General features: G+C 43.5%; 1 protein-coding gene across 2 annotated transcripts in view; it reads left to right on the forward strand.

Moving 5' to 3' along the window:
• Grk7 (G protein-coupled receptor kinase 7) overlaps positions 1-21,471 on the forward strand; it is a 61,328-nt gene that overhangs the window by 33,993 nt on the left and 5,864 nt on the right. The window contains 1 exon segment of one of the 2 annotated variants that reach the window (NM_001282270.1): positions 829-2,496. The exons of the other annotated variant lie outside the window; for it this stretch is intronic. Coding sequence (NP_001269199.1) covers positions 829-1,165 — 337 coding nt within the window. The 3' untranslated portion in view covers positions 1,166-2,496. 2 annotated transcript variants of the gene reach the window in all.

The raw sequence follows: 21,471 nt of genomic DNA on the forward strand, positions 1-21,471 counted from the left end.
TTTACTCACAGAAACCATGAAATAATAAATGTTGGTTGTTTTAAGCCACTAAATTTGGGGGCAATTTGTTTCACAGTGATACACAGCTAATACAAGAGGTCATGCCATCCGACACAGACTTTTTCTTTTGTTCTAAGGCAAACATTGGAACCAGTTCTAGCATAGAGAAGAAGGTTTCATCGTCATAACTACAGTCTCAAATACCAAAAGTATCCTCATTCGCTGTATTGCAAATTGCTCATGGATTGGGATTTTGTTTTTGGTTTTATTTTATTTTGTTTTTGCTCTGTTTGTTTGAGGTACTGGAGACTGAACCCAAAAGGGCTCTACCACTGAGCTACAATCCCCCCCATCCTCTTTATTTTTACTTATTGTTATTTTAAGTTTTTGTTGTATTAGGGATTGAACTTAGGGGGCATTCTACCTCTGAGCCCTTTTATTTTTTTGAGACAAGGTCTCCCTAAGTTTGGCCCCAAACTTGTGATCCTCCTGCCTCAGCCTCCCTGATCAGGGGAGATGACAGGGTGGGCCACTGCTCCTAGCGCCACTTGAATTTTCCTGGTGCCCTATGAAATGCCAACAATTAAAGTCACTCCCAGTGCCCAACTCTTTAAAAAAAAAAAAAAGTCACATCTCCCCGTGCAGTTATGGGAAGGCTACTGTCTGTGCCTACTGTGAAGTTCAGGGTGATTTTACGTTGTTATTTTTCAAGGTCATCCTTTAGGTCACGGAGTGGCCTTTTCAGTATTGGGAGAGAAGCAGCCGCAGGCTCTGCCTTGGTGGGTCCAGGTCTCAGTCCCTTGTCTGCTGTCCCCCCCCCCCCCCCAGGGAGAAGGCGGACGACCCTAGGAAGCACCCTTTCTTCCAGACGGTCAACTTCCCGCGCCTGGAGGCCGGCCTCGTGGAGCCCCCGTTCGTGCCCGACCCGTCGGTGGTTTACGCCAAGGACGTGGACGAGATCGACGACTTCTCCGAGGTCCGCGGGGTGGAATTCGACGACAAAGACAAGCAGTTCTTCCAGAGGTTTTCCACAGGCGCTGTCCCCGTGGCGTGGCAGGAAGAAATCATAGAGACGGGATTGTTCGAGGAACTCAATGACCCCAACAGGCCGTCCGGGGACGGGAAGGGCGATTCCTCCAAGTCTGGGGTGTGCCTGTTGCTCTAGAGGGTTCCCCCAGCAGCAGCCAGGAGCAGCCTGGGTGCCCGGGACCCAGAACCTGCTGAACCAGGGCTGGTCAGTGGGAGGACACTGCCAACCAGGACTGGTCACGACAGGGGGGCTCGAGGCTGAGATGTGGGGTGCCCCTGTCTCTGTCCCCCTGACCCCCATGAAAATCAGCAGAGCCTCGGTTTTCACTGAGGTCTGAGGAAAGGAACCCTCAGGTTTATTTTTGCTAAAACTACAAGCCTGAGCCCTTCCCCATTATGTCTGTGTGAATGACAGCAAAGTCCCAGGGACAGAGAATGGAACTTTGGGGTGGACCCAGCAAATGAGCATTTGCAATTCTTAGTAAATAATCATTTTAGTTTTTCCTCTGTTTATATTCTTTCTTCTCCTCATCCTTCAGCATTTTTGTCTGCTTCTGTGCTTACAAAAAAGATTTTTGAAGCTAGGAATCAGTGTCCCTGATGTTTCTCTCCCCTAAACAGAAATGGATTGTTAATATTTTGGCAAGTGTTCGGATCACAGAATCATTTTTAACTTCACTGACAGTTTTACATTTTTTAAAAATAATTTATTATGATAATGTTCAAGCATTTTTTGATTTTTTTTTTTTTTTTTTAGTTATAGGTGGACACAACATCTCCATCTCGTTTATTTATTTTTATGTGGTGCTGAGGATCAAAACCAGTGCCTCACACAGGCGAGGCAAGTGCTCTGCCATGGAGCCACAACCCCAGCCCATGTTCAAGCATTTTTATTGTAAATCTCTATAAGAAGTAAATTCTGTAAGTTTAGTTGAGGCTTTTAAGTGATATACTATAAATTGCTTATACATGCAATTTTATCTTCCATCAGTTCCCAAACTTTACTGAAATTTGGAATTGCCTAAGGATCTTTTCAAAATCGATGCCTCGTACCCCCACACATTCTGATTCCCACCCCTAGCTATGAAGTACAACCTGAGCATTTAGAGTTTTAAAAATCCCCAGATGATTCTAATGTAGAGCAAATTTTGATAGATGAGCTGGGCATGCTGGCCGATGCCTGTACTCCCAGCTGCTCCAGAGTCTCAGGCAGGAGGATCACAAGTTGGAGGATAGCCTGGGCAATTTAGTGAGACCCGGTCTCAAAATGAAAGTGTAAAAAGAGCTCAGGATATAGGTAAAGTGCTTGCCGGGCATATGCAAGGCCCTGGGTTCTCCCCAGTACCACACGCACACACTACATTCGTTTGGTAGATGCACTATGTATATGTACATATTATTACATGTGGGTCTTGTGTTAGTGAGATTTGTGATACTATAATAAAATGCCTGAGATTATCAATTTAAGAAGAGAAAAGGCTTATTTGGGTTCTTGGTTTTGAAAGTTTCTGTCCATGGTTGGTTGGTCCAGTTGCTATCTTGGTCTGAGGCAAGATAGCACAACATGGTGGGAGTCCATGATAGTGGAAGACCGTTACCTCCAAGCAGCAGGAAAGCAAGGGAGGGGAAGAGGAGGGGCCCAGGTCCTGCCATCTCCTTCCAGTGCATGTTTCCAGTGCCCTGGATTACATTCACTAGGCCCCAGAGCCTAAGGATCCCAGCCACCCAATAGCACCACAGGCTTTAGACCAATCTTTCAACACGTGGGCCCTTGAAGGATGCTTGTCCAAACCACAGCAGGTTCTTATTTTGGTTATTCCAAACTTCAGTCATACATTGGACAGCCACTTTCCAAATGTCCAAGACCATGTCATTCTGACAACTGCAGTGTAAATCAAACAGAAGATAAATGGTATTGTCTTACAGAGTCTCTTCTCCTTGCACCTTGATCTCCTCACATTATCTTAGAAGGACCATCTCTTGGCTCCTAAAGGCCTCAGGAGACACATGGGTAGAAAGTGAGTTGGATAAATGGTGGCCTCATTTCAGGTACCCAGCCAATGCTGTGTTGTAGCGTTTGTACTTCCTAAAAGCCCAGCAGAAGTGAGAAGACCAAGGCTAAAAAGAACATTTGAATCACAAATATAAATCTGGGTGATATATTTAAACAAAAAAAAAAAAAAAAGAAGAAGGAGGAGGAGGAGGAGAAGGAGGAGAAGATAGATGTGTGCACAAGGAAATCTCACTTGTCCCAATGGTGAAACATTTGGTTGAAGTCAGTTTCCAAGTTTTTTTGTCTCTTGAGGACTCAATCCAAGCTTGTAAAGTACAGACCAAAAAAAAAGAAAAGTTGGTTAGCTGGGTCTGGCTGACAGTAATCCCCAAGTGCAAGACAGCATTAACTGTATCTGGAATGAAAAAGAAGAAACTTGCTGGGAGCAGAATCCTGGCTCAGTGCACATGCTACACTCCCATGCCCCTCCTGAACCTCAGCACGCTTCCTGCTTCTCTGAAGCCTCACCTGGACACACTGCAGAGTCCCGAGTCACCAAGATAGGATTCAGGGGTGTCCAGCAGAACCTTCCTAAAGCAAGAAAGTAAAGTAGATTGTATTTTCTTGCTTTTCTTTTTTCTACTTCTTTTTTTTTTTTTTTTTTTTTTTTGGTACCAGGGATTGAACCCAGAGGCACTCAACCACTGAGCCATATCCCCAGACCATTTTTTACTTTTTATTTTCAGATAGGGTCTCGCTAAATTGCTTAGGGCCTCACTAAATTGCTGAGGCTGACTTTGAACTTGTGATCCTCGTCCTTCAGTCTCCCAAACTGCCTAGGATTAAAAACATGCACCACCATGCCCAGCTAAAATTTCTAACAAGTCTATTTAACAACAACAACAAAAAAAAATGGACTAGAAATCCAAATATCCAGAGCAATTCAATAGAAGAGTTCAAAGGATTTGGCTTTACAAACATTAGATGTTTTTTAAAAATAATGTCTTGCTGGGCATGGTGGCACATGTCTGTAATCTCAGACTTGCGAGGCCAAAACAGGAGGGCTAAATGTTTGAGGCCAGACTTGGTAATTTAGCAAGACCCTGTCTCAAAATAAAAAATAAAAAGGGTTGGTGATGTAACTAGTGTGATACAGTGCCCCTGGGTTAAATTCCCAGTAACACATATTCTCTCTCTCTCTCTCTCTCTCTTTCACACACACACACACACACACACACACACACACACACCCCTATTTAAAAAGGGACAAAACCAGTGAAACTCCACATCATGAACAACCACAAGAATGGAATTAATTAGAATTAATTAATTAGAATAAGTTATACTCTGTATAACTTATGTATAATGTGTCAAAACACACTCTGCTGTTATATATATATATATATCTACAAAGAAAAAATTTTTAAAAAGGGGGAGGGAGAAAGGTAAATAAAGTTATCTGCTGTGGAAATCTCATTTAGCCAGTGACCAAGCACCACTCAGAGGGTGGGAGAACTCAGGTTTATTTACCAGTGGGCCAGGTGAGCTAGCGCTCCAGGTTCTGGGCAGCGAGCTGAGGTTACATGAGGCTTTTATAGGAAATTCGACATCCTTTCTGAGCCATTACAACTTTGGTGGGTTTGAATTCTTGGCCTGTGTGACCAAACACCGTGCACAGGAATTCTCGTGATGAGCAATTCACAGATGGCGAACAAAAGTGTGAAACACCTGCATGTGACATTGCAAGTGAAGTGGCCTTCACCACAGGCAGCAGTGACTCAAAATAACTTAAGCTTACATCCCTAAGAATTATTAAAACCAAAACCACAACAAAAAACACCTAGCATAGAAATGCCACTATTTAAACAACACTCTAAAGACACCAGTAATTAAGTTATCGCTTAAGTAACACTCTTCCTCTCTTTACAATGACCAAAGCTATTCAGTAATATTTCCCTCTTCATAACTACTTCATTAAAATATATAAATAAATAAAAATGGACAAAGGACTTGAAGAAAGGCAAAACAAAAGTAAAATAAATAAAAGTAACATATGGGTTCATTGGGTCCTTAATGTAAATATTCACAGCTTTTGATAAACTTTAAATACAAATCTGTTTCATTTCTTAGAACTAACACAGGAAAATAATTAAATAAGTCACAAATTAACTGTAGAAGTAGTCAAATAGCCATGACCTAGGAAGTTTGTGTTGAAATCTAATTATATGTTGAACTCTATCGTAGGTGGTGCTGGGGATGCCATAGAGAAACAAGATGGCCATCTAAAAAAGGCCCCTTGTGTGATGTCAAATGCAGATCCCGGTTGGTGTTATCATTCCCATTTGAAATGAGGAAACTGAGGCTTTACAACTCTCCCAAGTCATATTTTTTTCCCGAGTTGGTGTAAAGACTGGCAATGACTGGACGTAAAGCACGTGGTACAGGCCTGAGGTGTCGTGGGGGCATGGTCATCTGAAGACAGTGGCCAGTAGGTAGCCTTGGGTTGAAAGGGAATGATTCGAGGTCAGAGGTCAAAACAATTCAGGGCTGAACCAGCCCCCCTCGTGAAAAGTTCCGGAGGAAGTGAGAAAAGGAAGATAGCTGGGTTCCTGGGAGTGATTGGGAAGGAAATTTTCCTTATGCAGTGAAAGAAAAGTTCTAAGGAGCTCACATGAGGCCAAGGCAGAGGGATGGAGGCATGCCCAGGGGAGGAGAAATGCTGGAAAGGGTGCAGATGCAAAGAGGCTGCCGGCCAGACTTCACTAAGTCGCAGCCTGGGGCCTCCTCAAAGGAAGGAAGCGATTATTGAGAAGGAATGATAGTTGCTTGTTTTTCAAACGTTAAAATGAGCTTGTGTGTGGTTTTTGTTTTTTTTTTTTTCCTTAAGAAAAGTTTAATAAACATCATGAGACATCAAAGATTTAATGTGAGTTAAATATTTAGACAAAGAAGAACCAGGGAGAAGTCATTTTTATTCTTCAAGTTTGCCAGGTGTGGGCTGGGGATATAGTTCAGTTGGTAGAGTGCTTGCCTCCCATGCACAAGGCCCTGGGTTCAATCCCTAGGACCACCAAAAAAAAAAAAAAAAAAAAAAAATCCCAGTTTGCCAGGAATTATTTTGAGAAAAACAATCATTTATTTATTTATTTTGGTACTGGGGGTTGAATCCAAGGGTATTTAACCACTGACCCACATCCCCAGCCCTTTTTACTTTTTATTTCAAGACAGGGTCTTGCCAAATTCCTTAGGACCTTGCTAAGTTGCTGAGGCTGGCCTCAAACTTGTGAACCTCTTTCATCAGCCTCCTGAATCAATGGGTTTACAGGCATACATCACAGCACTCGGCAAATGTTTGTTTCTTAAAGGAGAAGATGAATTTGGATTTTTTTTCCTTTTTGGTGGTGCTGAGGATGAAAATCTAAACTTGTGCAGGCTAAGCACACAGCCTACCCCTGAGTTTTATCCCCAGAAGATAGATAAATTACTTGGAGGGGCTTAGAATAACCCTGCAAAGCAGGGGGTATTTTCACAGGAAAGAGTGATGAGTTATTGGTTTTAATGCGGAAAGCTACAATGGTTTAAAAATCACTCTCAGGTTTTTATTTGAAATATAAATGTTAAGATGCTTCTAATTTAGGGAACCAGGCATGAATGTGAAATAATTTAACAATTTAAGTCTGGCTTCTCAGGATTTGCTAGAGGCATGAATAATGAGATTGCACAGATCCACTTTTTAAAGACCATTATATTTTATGTCTCATCAGAGCAGTTGAATAAGAAGTCGTAAACTATGTAAATTTTTGCATAGTAAAATGTAATGAAAACCAATTAATGAAAACAAAGACTGTTTGATTTTTTTCCCCTTTTATTTATTTATTTATACAAATAGAGACTGATTTTTAATGGATGTTTTGGGCACATATAAACCTTAAAGCGGGGAGGGATGATACGAGGAAAAAAAGATAAACATGAGAAATATTTTGTGCTTGAAAGATTTACCTTATTGGCCATTTTGATTATCAGAAAATAAAAGTAAAAAGACTTGCCTAATTTTCTTGGATTATCTAGAGGGAAAAAATGCAGTTACTTAGATTTAGTTATCCTTTTAATAACTAGTTATGCCTGCCCCGTGACAGCCTCCATTTTGGCTTGGAGAGATACTGTGCATTCTGTTTCCTCAAAGTGATGATGATGGTGATGGTGATTAGTTGGTACCAGGAACTGAACCCAGGGGCGCTCAACCACTGAGCTACATCCTCAGCCCTTTTTTAAAAAAAATGCATAAATTAAAATTTTATTTATGAATATATGAATCACGCCACATATCTCCTTCAATAATTTAAAAAGCAAGTAATATATTTTATTTAGTCAAACTGATGAACTATTTTTTTTAATTTTTTAATATTTATTTTCTAGTTCTCGATGGACACAACATCTTTGTTTGTATGTGGTGCTGAGGATCAAACCCGGGCCGCATGCATGCCCATGCCAGGCGAGTGCGCTACCGCTTGAGCCACATCCCTAGCCCCAAACTGATGAACTATTATTAAAGTATTTTTGCAAAATGTTTGATCAAGATATGAGCATAAATTCAGAGGTCACAAATCTGTTTTTTATTTTGAGACAGGGTCTCCTAAATTGCTTAGGGCCTCACTATGTTGCTGAGGCTAGCTTTGAACTCACAATCCTCCCATCTCAGGCTCCCAAAACACTGGGATTACAGGCATGAGCCACTGCACCCGCCTCTTCAGGATTATTGGATTACAACATTTTTGTTTGTTTTGGTCCTGGAGACTGAATCCAGAGGTGCTCGACCGTTGAGCCACATTCCCAGCCCTTTTTATTTTTTGAGACAGGGTCTCACTAAATTGATGAATCTGTTATGGCAGATTGCAATAAATCATTGAGTTGATCTTAAAGCAGGAGGTGGAAACTTTATTCACCAGTTGGCGGTCTGGATCCATCGGCTGGTAGGCCAATGGCAGGCTGCAAGTCTACACCCTTCGACCCCCTCCTGAGGTTTGAGTACACCTTTTATAGACTAAAACCATGTTAATCATAAGTGGCTGTTGCGGGGCTGGGGATACAAACAAAGATGTTGTGTCCGCCAATAACTAATAAATAAATAAATATTTAAAAAAAATAAGTGGCTGTTGCTATGATTCAAAACAATAAACAATTACCATGAGATCTAAAATCACAAGTAGAAGGGGCAGTGGGTTAAAATGTCCCTAGTTGAGTACAAGTTAGAGAATGGTTACTAACTTCTAGACAATCAATCTCTGATAGGGTACATTGTCCAAGAAAAATAGTAACTAAAGAAAGAACAATTTTACATTGTATAAGAATTGCCATTTTGTGTTGCCAAACATGCTATGCTAAGCAACTGTTGATGGGTTCAGAGCTGGGGCTTTCCCAGGGGAGAAGTAGTTTTTACATGACATGGAGTCTCAGGGCAAAGTGTAATCTGTTTGGTCATTGCCCACGTAGCCTGGCCCATAACAAGTCTGACCTTGAACTTCGGATTCTCCTGCCTCAGCCTCCCGAGTCGCTGGGATTACAGGTGTGCCCCGTTTTGCCCAGCTAGGAAAGAGGTTTTTTTATTTCCCCTGTGCATCAGTACATCTTCATCTCTCTCTGCATGGAGATGGAGTTTGTATTTGAAATCAGGGGGGAAATATTATTTAATGCAGAATGAAACCCTTCATGACTGGAGAGGGACGAGGCACATGTGCAGACTGACTCTGGTCATAACCAGCCCCTCAGCACCCTGCTCTCTCCCCCAGAGGCATCAGCCTACACACTGGGAACAAGGCCAAGGCTCCAGGTCCAAGACAGCTGGTGACTGAAGTGGGGCCAGATCAGGACCCTACTACCCAGGCTGAGTACTGTCTGCTCAGGGGTGTAGTTTCACTACACAAAATCAGAGAAATTAGAGAAAGGACAAAGTAGAAAACCTTCATGTACTTTCAAATATCCTCCTTTTAGCTGGGCACGGTGGCACAAGCCTGTAATCCTAGCAACTCAGGGGGCTGATGCAGGAGGATTCCAAGTTTAAGGCCAGCTTCAGCCACTTAGCAGGACCCTGTCTCAAAGTAAAAAAATAAAAAGGGCTGAAGATGTAGCTCAGGGTTCAATCTCCAGGACTGCAAAATACATGCAAGAATAAATAAATAAAATATCCTCTTTCAAAGTAGTTGACATTTAACAAAGTAAGCATTGGAGACCCTATGGCTATCCCTCAAGGTTTTTTTTTTTTTTTTTCTGGAATAACAGATGTCCTGAACTATGAGAGAGAGAGAGAGAGAGAGAGAGAGAGAGAGAGAGAGAGAGAGAGATTGATTTAATATATATATATATATATATATTTAGTTTTTGGCAGACATAACATCTTTGTTTGTATGTGGTGCTGAGGATCGAACCCGGGCCGCACGCATGCCAGGTGAGCGCACTACCGCTTGAGCTGAAAAACCAGCCTCTATCTCAGAGCAAAACCTGTCCAAGGAAGGGACATGGCCTTTGTCCTTGGAAAGACACACAGAGCACTCCTAGGCACATTCCCACCCTGCTAAATTGTTCATCTACAAATAACAGGAGAGATCTGCTGCGCCAGGTGTCCCTGACTCAGTTAGGCTAGGTGGGGATCCATAGCAGTCCCCTAGCAGCCACCAATCAGCATGAGACAGGGAAATACCTGGGATGCCAGATGACCCTCCCAGTAGTTTATGGTAGTTGATAACACGTTGGGAAACCATGTAGTTCAGCATGTACACCCCTCTTGGCTTAAACCAATCAGTTCAAATGAATACCCCTTTTGTACTGACCAATCACCCCTACCCAACTTGTTCCCGCCAGTGAATGTGCTAATCATGTTTTAGAGTTGTTATTTGATTTTCCCGCGGTGTGTGATGATTTGCTATGATGTATGTGAAGTCCCTGCCTTCTCCAAAGAGCGTATAAAACCAGTTGCTGTGTGTGCTCAGAGGACCGAGCTAGCTCTCAATAAACACCTCTTTGCTGCTTACCTCGATCTTGGGTCTCTGGTAGACTTTGGGGGTCCCGAATTCGAGCATAACAGAGCCACATCCCCAGCCCTGGTTTTGTTTTTACTGACCTATGAAGCCTCAAAATCTGGGAATCCTTGGGCTGAATCACCTTGAATCATGTTTTGATCTATCCTAGAGAAACATTTGTGCTTTAATAGAAAAGCAAGCATTGTCTAGAGAAGGCTTTACATATTTTTTCTATAAAAGACCAAATAGCAGTTATTTCAGATTTGCACAGATGACAGCTGCTTCTCTCTTCCTTCATGGGTGTGTTCCAATAAAACTTTATATTAGCAACAAGAAGCAGTGGTGCCAGGCTCAGACCACAGCACTAGTTTACTGATCCTATCCTAAAGTAACTCATATCAAACTGGATCACCTGCTGCAGTGGAAGACATTCTACAAGGGCTGATTTTTTCTGAGTCATGGCTCCTGTCTTGTGGGCTGTCTTGTCTCTGCGTCTTAATCTTCTTTTCTCATAGGAGAACCAATTGGATTGGATTAGGGCCCACCTCAATGACCTCATTTTAACTTAATTTCCTCTTTAAAGATCCTATCTCCAAACAGAGTTGTGAAGTGTTGGGGGTTAGGACTTCAGCACCTGAATTTGGGGCCCAGGATTCTGCCCACACACTCCCCAAGCCAGCTTTATGTCCATCTGCTCATTCATTCCAATGTCCCTTGCTCCACCCGCCCTTGTGCTTTCTTTGTTTCAATAATTTTAACACCAGGTTTCCTCCTTGCTGAATTCAATCGCATCTTTTGTGTTCATTTTTATTTCTGTTTGACAGTCAGGATCATTCTTTTATTTGAGGACTATCCGTTAACCCAACTCAGAATGTCACCGGGGATCAGGAACCTGAGGCTTCAGCAAAAGCTTTTAGAAAGAGCCCAATCTCCTTTTGTTGTCTTATGAAACACACAGTAGGGAGAAGATCCCCTAAACCAAGGGCTGGGGTGATGGTGGCAACCCCAAAAGGCAGCTAGCATTCCCCCCAGGGTCCAGTTGAGGTGCACGGCCAACCGACTACAGTTTATTTTTAAACTAATGTACCCCACCCTGCCTCTCCCATCTGCATTGCCAGCTGTCTTGCCCATCCCTGCATCCAGCCCCAGCATGCAGTGGGAAAAGCTGTTGGGGCAGAGAGAAGCAAGAAGGAGAAAGCCAAAAGCCAAAGCACCAAGAAAGACTTCAGCAGTTCCTCTGTTAATCTGCTGAGTTGCTGAGCCCTGGGGCCATCCTTGCCATGAACATTCCAGAGCCGCACCCAATGCAGGCAATATTTTTGAGTTCCTGATCCAGCAACTCCCCTTCTCCTGGTTGACAGATAAAATGCAGGATGCCTGTTAAATCTGAGTTGCATAGAAGCAATAAATGTTTTTTTTTTCTGGTATAAATATGTCCCAAATGTTGCATGGGACATATTTAGAGAAAAAAAAAAAAGAAATTATCCAGTGGGATGCAGTGGTGCATGCCTATAATCCTAGCTACTTGGGAGGCTGAGGAAGAAGGATTTCAAGTTTGAGGTCAGTCTGGGCACTTAGTCTCAAAATAAGATCTTTAAAAAGGGGATCTAGAGTTGTAGCTCAGTGGTGGAGTACTCAGCTCACATGTGTGAGGCCCTGGGTTCAATCCTTAGTACCAAAAAATTATCTGTAGTCCTTGAGCACAGGTAACTGTCTACTTTATGGCCAGGATTCATTTAATGTAGGGAACTCCTAGCATAGTCTTGTTCCACTTGAGTTGCTGAAGTCTAAATTTTCTGTGAATCTGCCAGATGAGTCCTTGGGTAGAGTTTTTGAGGTTTTTGTTTTTGTTTTAATTTAGTTTGTAGTTGTAGAGGGGCAGAATGCCTTTATTTTATTTGCTTATTTTTATGTGGTACTAAGAATAAACCCAGTGCCTCACACATGCTAGGCAAGCACTCTGCTCTACCACTGAGCCACAACCCCAGCCCAGGTTTTGAGTATTTTTTTTTTTTTTTAGCAAGCTCTCTCCTAAAAATAGTTACCTGGGGCCAGGTGTGGCACCTGCAGATCCAGAGGCTGAGGCAGGAGAATCATGAGTTCAAAGCCAGCCTCAGCAACTTAGGGAGGCCCTAAAACAACTCACTGAGACTCTGTCTCTAAATAAAATACAAATAGGGCTTAGAATGTGGCTCAGTGGTTAAGCACCTCTGGGTTCAATCCCTGGTACCAAAAAAAAAAAAAAAAAAAAAAGAGAAAAGAAAAGAAAGTAATAACCAGGTCAGTGCCAGTGATATCACCACCACTACCATCAATAATAACAACACAATGAATGCTTCCACTTACGGAGTACATGTGATGTGCTAGGTGCTGGGCACGTTTTCATGTACTGCTTCCAAAGCTCACAGTAGGTAAATCTGAATTTTATAGATGAAAGGGAAACTCTAGAGGTTAACTAACCTGCCCCAGGACACAGAAAGCCCTGAGTTAACCCAGGTCTATCTGACACCACTTAGCAGTAAGATCACCAGTGGCTCAAAGTAGGAACTGCCTCTGTCCTAAAATGTCTCCTATGGCCTTAGAGCTGAGAGTTAGTGGAATACGCTCAAATAAGAAATAATTTAAAAAATATATTTCATAGTCCCTAAATGGAGTAGCAGGCTGGAGTGAGAGTGAGCCACCTAGGACACAGATATTGAAGGTGACATTCTTCGTCATGTATAGTATGGACAATTACAAAAACTGGACAGCGAGTGTCTCCTTAAATCTTGCTCCTGGCTTGGCTCGTGCCACTCACCTACTTCCAGTCCTGTGGACCAGACTGCTCAGGGATGGAAAGAAAAATCCCATTTATTTATTTACTTATTTGGGGGGACTGGGGATTGAACCCAGGGACATTTTATTACTGAGCTACATCCCCAGGCCTTTTAAAATATTTTTCAAAATTTGAGGCAGAGTCTCAATAAGTTGCCCAGGCTGGCCTTAGCCTCCAGAGTAGCAGGGATTACAGTCAGGTAACCCCCTGCACAGCTACATCAATGTCTATGTTCATTCATCCAACAAATATTAACTCAGGGCTTACCTGCATGGATCCCGAAATAGCATCTTATTGCAGGAAATGGGAATACAGCCCAGAATAGACAATGACTATCTCCCCATCTGGACCCACTGGATGTTTTACATTTTACTCTTTTGAAGATATTAATATAATACCACTGGTTACAGGTGACTTGTTCTGTTCCTTCATACATTGAAGTATATAACATTAGAGAAGCACACTAAGGCAAGCATATAAAGCAGGGTTTATTTTAAAAGAGGTAACAGATTTCTCCCCAGAGGGAGAAAGGAGACACAGCTGGTATCCTGGTATCCCCAGAAGTGAGGGTGTTCTGCCTTTTTTTTATATGTCCTAGACTTCCTTTGTTATCTCTCTCCTTCTACATTTGTGACTAGGCCCAGGAGATACTTGGTGGAATGGCCAAAAGGTGGGAAACAGGTGGGCTGGAGGGGCCAGGGAAGAGTGATCCAAGCAGGAAGGGGGTATCATCAACTACTTTTATAACTCTCTATAGGGAGGAACGATCCCTGGGACAGTTTACCTTAGCAACTGGTTAGAGAAAGGGCTTGGAAGAAATTAACATTTCAATCCCTCTATTTTTCTGGACCTGACCCTTGCCCATCTGCCTGTCTAATTCTGGCTTCACCTATTAGACAATGTGGACCTATAATTTTTCCTGTTTCTATTGTGTCAAAGGACACAATGACAACAATTTAACAATCTTTTTTTTTTTTTAAGAGAGAGAGAGAGAGAGAGAGAGAGAGAGAGAGAGAGAGAGAGAGAGAAAGAGAGAGAGAGAATTTCAATATTTATTTTTCGGTTTTTCGGTGGACACAACATCTTTGTTTTGTATGTGGTGCTGAGGATCAAACCCGGGCCGCACGCATGCCAGGCGCTTGAGCCATATCCCCAGCCCCCAATTTAACAATCTTAATCTTTACTTTAAATTCTGGGATTGGGCAACCCTTCATTCCATAAAATAGAGTAAGTGCTCCAGGGAGCCCAGCAGAAGAGGTGGGGTTTTATAGCCCAGAAAAGGACAGGAGAAAGCCAGCCCAAAGAACAAAAGGCAGATTGGTCATTTCTCTCTTTCTTTTTTCTTTTTTTTTTTTTTTAAGAGAGAGTGAGAGAGGAGAGAGAGAGAGAATTTTTTTTTTAATATTTATTTTTTAGTTCTCAGCGGACACAACATCTTTGTTTGTATGTGGTGCTGAGGATCAAACCTGGGCCGCAGGCATGCCAGGGGAGCGCACTACCGCTTGAGCCACATCCCCAGCCCTAGATTGGTCATTTCAAAGCTACTTTTATTGTTAAGGCTGGGACAGGAGACAGAACGGAAAGGTCTCCGATTTGTAAACATCAGGTTACTTCAGGTTGCCAACCCTCTAAGGATTAGGCAGAGGGAACTTCATTATCATGCCAATTAAAAGGGAAATGTGGTTATTACCCCTCTAATCCCTAATTGCTCCCAAGGTTGAATAGAGTTTAGTTTCACCTTGATGACCTGGAACTTAGCGTGAGCAACTCCATTTTGATTTTTAGCCTGGTCTGTTAGGGCCCCTAAGGCAGGAGTTTCGTCTCAAACCAAGGCCTCCTGACATTTTTATTTAATTCTTACTGCTTTTTAGTTGATGCCAAATCTGTTTTCCTTTCTTTCTCTCATTCTTAAAAGAATTTCTTTCGGGTTTATGCTTTAGAAGACTTGTTTTCCAAAAGCTGGGAAGTTAGGACTTGTAAACCCTTATTACACCTCCCTGAAAGTGGAAAATCCCAGCCAGGCCAACAGACACAGCCAGACTGGCTCTTGGAGTGTTGTTTTAACGAATACCGGTAGACTGCAGGGCGAAGGCTGATCTGGCACGTGTCATAACCAGTAACACAGTGGACAATGGTGAAAGAACAGCTCACCCGAACACACATTCCATGCCCTGTCTGCACTTGGCTTTTGGGGGCGGTGTGCCCTCAGGCCTGGCTTTTGCTTGGTCATGTTTTAGGGCTGGGCCCGTAAAACAGCAGTGAGCAGCTCTGTCCCGACACGTGGGTGTTTCAGCATTGTTATAGCTGGGTATGTCCTTGTCAGCAACATTCGCTGTTCCAGTTCTGCGTGTGACCCATGCAGGGTCACTGGGGCCTGACGGGCAGTCTGTGGACTATATGATCATCCTTTCCCCTTCACGGCCCATTCTTGGTCATCTTCTCATTCACAATGCCCTTCCATGGTGCGTAGGGATGAATAAAGGGAAGAGAAATAAGTAAATCTACTTGATTTTGGAACAGGAACTTAAGAAGATCAAAAGTATTAACTGAAATCAGATTCTCGGAGAATTTGTTTATTTATTTATGATACCAGGGATTGAACCCAAGGGTCCTTTACCACTGAGCCACAGCCCCAACCCGTTTTTGTATTTTATTTAGAGACAGGGTCTCACTGAGTTGCTTAGAGCTTCACTAAGTTGCTGAGGCTGGCTTTGAACTCACGATCCTCCTGTCTCAGCCTCTGCTGGGATTATGGGGGCTGCACCACCATGTCCGGATCCCTGAGAATTTAAATAACCGACTCTCCATTCACCTTCTCCTATCCATTTTCTTTTCTCATAATCATAGATTAATTAGCTCAGGTAATTAGCCATAGATGTTGCACTAAGTTGATGATTCTCTCCTATGTCTCCCTGAAGCCACAGAGAAGGAACAGATGATCTGTGTCGGGAGAGGTCCCCAAGAGCATCCCCTCCACAATGGACCAGTGTAACTTCATTCAGTGAAGAGGCAGGACAGTGGGGAAAGTGGAATTCCAAGTCCAAGGGGAGATGTGAATATGTGGAAGTTTTCTGGGGAGAAGATTCTGGAAATTCTGTGCCTAGTTCTCCTCTGTGTGGAAGAGGCCTACCTGATGCTTGACCCCTGTTGTGCTAGGTTCCATTGAGCTCACCATTTCCTATTCATGTGACATCCCATGACAGTTTGAAACAGGCACTGTGGGAATACTTGCACCATAAAAAATAGGCGAATTTTACACGCTGGGGTTTATTTTTTCTGGAGAGCCAGATGTTAAGCATGACCAGTACATCACTGGCTCTCCTTGAAGCATCCCCTGGCTGGTCAACTGTGCTTCTGCCCAAGGACCCTGCTGCCTCTGCCTTATGCTCTGATTCCATTTGCAGAGGATGAGAACAAGGCCCCAAGGGGGAAAACAATCAAGGAGGCACTGGCCTTTCCCCAGAAGCTATCACTGACCCAGCAGGAAGTGAAAGATGGATGAGAGGCTTTCAAGATATAAAAGATGAGAGTAAGAATAGGAAGGCCCTAGACTAGAACCTAAGGGAGGAAACACAGTGAGAGGAAAGCAGGCCCCAGTGATCTGTGGCCTCACAGCCACGAATTTACTTTCCAGACTACATCGTTGCTCCAGTCTGGGGGTTCATTAGAAATGTGACAGAATGTCAGCATGTGACTAGATGGAAGTCACTCTAGGGTAGCGGGATCTGCTGTCTTCTTCCATGTCCACAGTTTCTTCCATATCTGCCATTATTCTGCAGAATAACTATGAATTTCACCAATGAACAAAAACCATCTCCCCTGTTCCCTGTCTCTGTCCCTGACCTTGGCCCTGCCATGGGCCATCTATTTTCTGGGTCTCTTGGAAGGAAAGACAGGAGAGGAAGGACAAAGGGCAGTTCACCCAATGGCCATCTCTCCTCTTTTTCACACAGATGCCAAATGTTGTCCAGGAAAGCCACATGTCCTGGCTCATGTGATGAACGTTGGCTATAGGATTGTTTACAATAAAGATTGGTCTTGGGCTGGGGATGTGACTCAAGAGGTAGCGCGCTCGCCTGGCATGCGTGCAGCCCGGGTTCGATCCTCAGCACCACATACCAACAAAGATGTTGTGTCCGCCGAGAACTAAAAAATAAATACTAAAAATTCTCTCTCTCTCTCTCTCTCTCTCTCTCTCTCTCTCTCTCTCTCTCTCTCTCTCTCTCTCTCTCCCTCTCTTACACTGTCTAAAAAAAAAAAAAAAAAAAAAAAAAAGATTGGTCTATGCAGGGTGTGGTGGTGCACACCTGTAATCCCAGCGGCTCCTGAGGCTGAGGCAGGAGATTGCTGGTTCAAAGCCAGTGTCAGCAATTTAGGGAGGCACTAGAAACTCAGGGAGACCCCGTCTCTAAATAAAATACAAAACAGGGCTGGAGATGTGGCTCAGTGGTCCAGGCCCCTGAGTTCAATGCCAGGTAGCCGCCCCCCCCCCAAAAAAAAAAAAAAGATTGGTCTAAAACAAACGTCTTCTTTGCCAATGATTGGCCTGCGCATAGTCATGTGTCCTCGTCTTGGCCAATAAAAAGTAATCAGGTGCCTGTTGAGCTGTTTCTTGGGTGGATTTCTGGCCTAGGAGAGAAATACACAAAAGAAACTACTTTTTGTCATCTCTTTTTTAATGTATTCATTCTGTTACACTGTTACCAATAAAAAAATCAAAACCAAAAAAATTAAAAAACCCTCTAGCTTCACTTGGTTCGAATTGCCTTAAAAAATCACTAATTTTGGAGGCTACACAGCTGACAATACATTATTTGTCCCCCACTGGCTTTGCTAGACGACCCTCTGATATGAGGGTTAAGATGACAACGGTTGCCCAGGTACTCTTCAGGGACCGGAAGGCCACTTTTGCTGAGAACACTGACTCTTCACTGGGGCCTACAGATGTCCAATGAGTGACTGGAACAGAATGAAAAGGCTTGGTATCTCTGTCTTCATATTGTGTCCATCTCCTTTGTTGCCTTAACCTTTTGGTTAGATTCTACTCAGATTAGCACGAAGACATGTCAGTCATCTGAGACATGTTTTGTCCAAAAAGTATAATATAAGGCTAACTTGACCTAGACATGCCTTGTCTCCCACCCCCCAAGACAGAACACACTTACCAGACACCATGACCGCAGACACCAGGCCATGAAAGGAATGAAGAGAAGTGGCACCTGGGTTCCTTGGAGGTCCCAGAGAAGATATGAATACACCTCCCCTTCACTAGCCTCTTCCTCCCCTCGTTATTCCCCTCCTACATCTGGAACCCCTCAGCCCCTGGAGTTGTGAAGTTGAATCTCTGAGCAAAGCTCCCTCTTCTCCAGTCTTTGACCACTGAGTAAAGCCTTTCTTTTTCCTCAACACTCATCTCTTGGACTTTGGTCTTTCTGCGGGATCAGGCTCAGAACCCTTTGGCAACAAGAGAGGCAACAACAACAGGGTGGTCGACCCCAGGGCAGATGCATAAGGAGGCAGAACAGCAAGTTGGAAAGGCCTGCCCCTCACCCTCCCACCTCCCCACCCCCAGTTCTAGAGATGGAAAATGAGACTCACACACTGAGCTACACCCCAGCCCTTTTTTAAAAATTTGAGGGAGGGTCTCAGCAAGTTACCTAGACTGGTCTTGAACTTGTGATCCTCAGGCTATTGCACCTGACTAGGCCTGGATTCTTGATGACGTAACTGAGCTGTCAAACCCTCCAAAGTCCAAGAGACCCTCCTACCCTCAGAATTTGTAATAGGATTTTGTTTTCTTTAGGATTTTTGTTTTTATTTTTGTTTTGGTACTGAGCTACATCCCCAGCCTCTCTTCTCTCTCCTCTCTCTCTCTCTCTCTCTCTCTCTCTCTCTCTCTCTCTCTCTCTCTCTCTCTCTCTCTCTCTCTCACATATAAGACAAGGTCTCAAGTTGCCAAGGCTGGCAATCCTCCTGCCTCAGCCTTCTGAGCTTCTCCCATACCCCAGTAAAGGCACAAATACTTCTAAGGCTTCTGATCGACCTTCCCAGGTTGACCCACAGAAAGGCTACCAGGTCACGCTCCTGTGCCCCTCTGATGACATCGTAGAGGACTAGCAGCACAGAGGAACACCTTCCTCAGGTGAAGAGTTACCTCTCAGCCTGTCCCTGGGTCTGTGTGTCCAAGACAGGTGCCGCTTGTCTGCCTCACTATTTACACTAGGAAAATGCACAGAGTATAATTCCAGACTTAATATAGACTTTAATAAAGTCAGTTTAGACCTTATCTGATCCAATTCCCTCATCTTACAGATGAGAAAACTTAGCCCCAAGATCACATAACTAATTAAAAACTGAAATATCCGACTGATTTGTGCTACAGAAGAGTCATTGTGATGTCACAGCCTTTGTGACAATTTTGTTTTTTAAAGAGAGAGTGAGAGAGGAGAGAGAGAGAGAGAGAGAGTTTTGTTTTTTAATATTTATTTTTTAGTTCTCGGCGGACACAACATCTTTGTTGGTATGTGGTGCTGAGGATCGAACCTGGGCCGCACGCATGCCAGGCGAGCGCGCTACCGCTTGAGCCACATCCCCAGCCCCTTTGTGACAATTAATAGCTAGCGTCTGCTAAGTGCTTTCTCCATGATGTCCATGAATTAATCATTTGCTCTCTCCCCAGCCCAAGATGGTTGATACCCCTAGATGCCCATTTTACATTTAAGGGGAGGGGATTTGGGAGATGAAGTAACAGTCTGTAGGACACAAATACTTCAAGGATCCTCGATTCAATTCCAAGCACACAGTTCCTAAAACCCAGATTTATCTATAGATTATCAGTACATAACTTATATATATATATTTTTTAATATTTATTTTTTAGCTTTCGGTGGACACAACATCTTTATTTTTTTTTTGAGAGAGAGAGAGAATTTTAATATTTATTTTTTAGTATTTGGTGGACACAACATCTTAGTTTGTATGTGGTGCTGAGGATCGAACCCGGGCCGCACGCATGCTAGGTGAGCACACTACCGCTTGAGCCACATCCCCAGCCCCATATCTTTATTTTATTTTTATGTGGTGCTGAGGATCAAACCCAGCACCCCGCACATGCCAGGGGAGTGCGTTACCGCTTGAGCCACATCCCCAGCCCCATACCTTATATTTTAATTGTGGGAGGGAACTTTTTTATTTTATCGTGTGTGTGTGTGTGTGTGTGTGTGTGTGTGTGTGTGTGTGTGTGTGTGTGGTGCTGGACCTCAAACATGCTAAGCATGACCTCCACCACTGGGCCACACCCCCAGACCCTGGAAGGAAACTTTCCTATTAGTTCTTTCCAGATCAGGCCAGTCCCCACCCAATTTTCCAGTAACACATGTGTGACTCAGCTCTTGTGCCTGCTGTTTTATATCCACCCACCCCAACACCTGTCACTGCTCACCTCTCCCTGATGGAAAGATTTTTTTTGCCCTCTAATTTCATGTTTTTTTCAACTTTTTTTTTCCCGACTGATAATAGAAACTATCATTCTTGAAGCAAGCCCTCTCCAGGTGCACCCTGGGAGGGCGATGCTTACAATTTTCCTCTCCTCAATCCAAATCCAGGCAGTTTCACTTCCAGACTTATCTCTTCAGCCACACTGGAAATGACAGACACCCACCAATTGTACACTGTGAATGGTCCCTGATTGATGGCTCTTCCTGGGGTCTTCCTGTCTGAAGAAAAGAGTCCCTGCCCGCACCTGGGCTATTATTGGTTTAGACAATGAAAGTGTTTACAGTTGCAATAAGGGAAGAGTTAGAGAGCCTCAAATAATGTAATCAACAAATAATGCCTCCATTTCTTTGGAGCAAACCAAGGCAGATCTTAAAAAAAAAAAAAAAAAGAAAGAAAAAACTCTGTCTGCCTTGTGTCCTCAAAGGTGGCAAGACATCATGAATCACATTGCCCAGACAAGGGGCACTGGGACTTAGCTGTAGGACTGGAGAAGAGGTCATGTCCGCAGCCCTCGAGGGAAAGTCCAGTGGAGACAATGGGCCCACTTATAATAAAAGTCCTTCATTTCAACTCTTTCCCCCTTCCCAGGCCAAACCTACACTTATAATTCCGAAAGAGAACATGGTCATTAAAGAATAAGACAGCCAAGGCAGATTACAATCTTGTAATAACATTTTTTTTTTTTTGCCAGAAAAGAGAACCCCACCTCATGAATCATCCACCCACTGTTCTTTGTTTGGCTTTTTCTCAGCTCATTTCCTTAGTTCTATCAATTGCCAATTTTTTTTTTTTTCTGCTTGAGGGAAAAAAAAAAAAAAAAACAACTCACTTTGAATTAATCTCCTATCTTGGATCCCAAAGCCTGGCAGCCGCACAACCCATGTGAGCTAGGGTACGTCCTCACCATTGGTATCAGAAAGGGGCGGCTGGTAAGTTCTGGAATGTCTGGCACTATAAACTGGGGACAGAGCCCTGGGCATCCTTGACCTTCTCCGTAGCATCAACAGAGCCAGCCATTCGCCCCCCTGCCAATGGGTAGCTGGCCACTTTGGCCACTCTGGGTGAAGGCAGCCCCAAAGGCAATTTAAGAAGAGATGTTAGGAACACAGGACAATCAGACTATG

This window comes from Ictidomys tridecemlineatus, chromosome 3, assembly GCF_052094955.1.
Source record: "Ictidomys tridecemlineatus isolate mIctTri1 chromosome 3, mIctTri1.hap1, whole genome shotgun sequence".
Taxonomy (NCBI): domain Eukaryota; kingdom Metazoa; phylum Chordata; class Mammalia; order Rodentia; family Sciuridae; genus Ictidomys; species Ictidomys tridecemlineatus.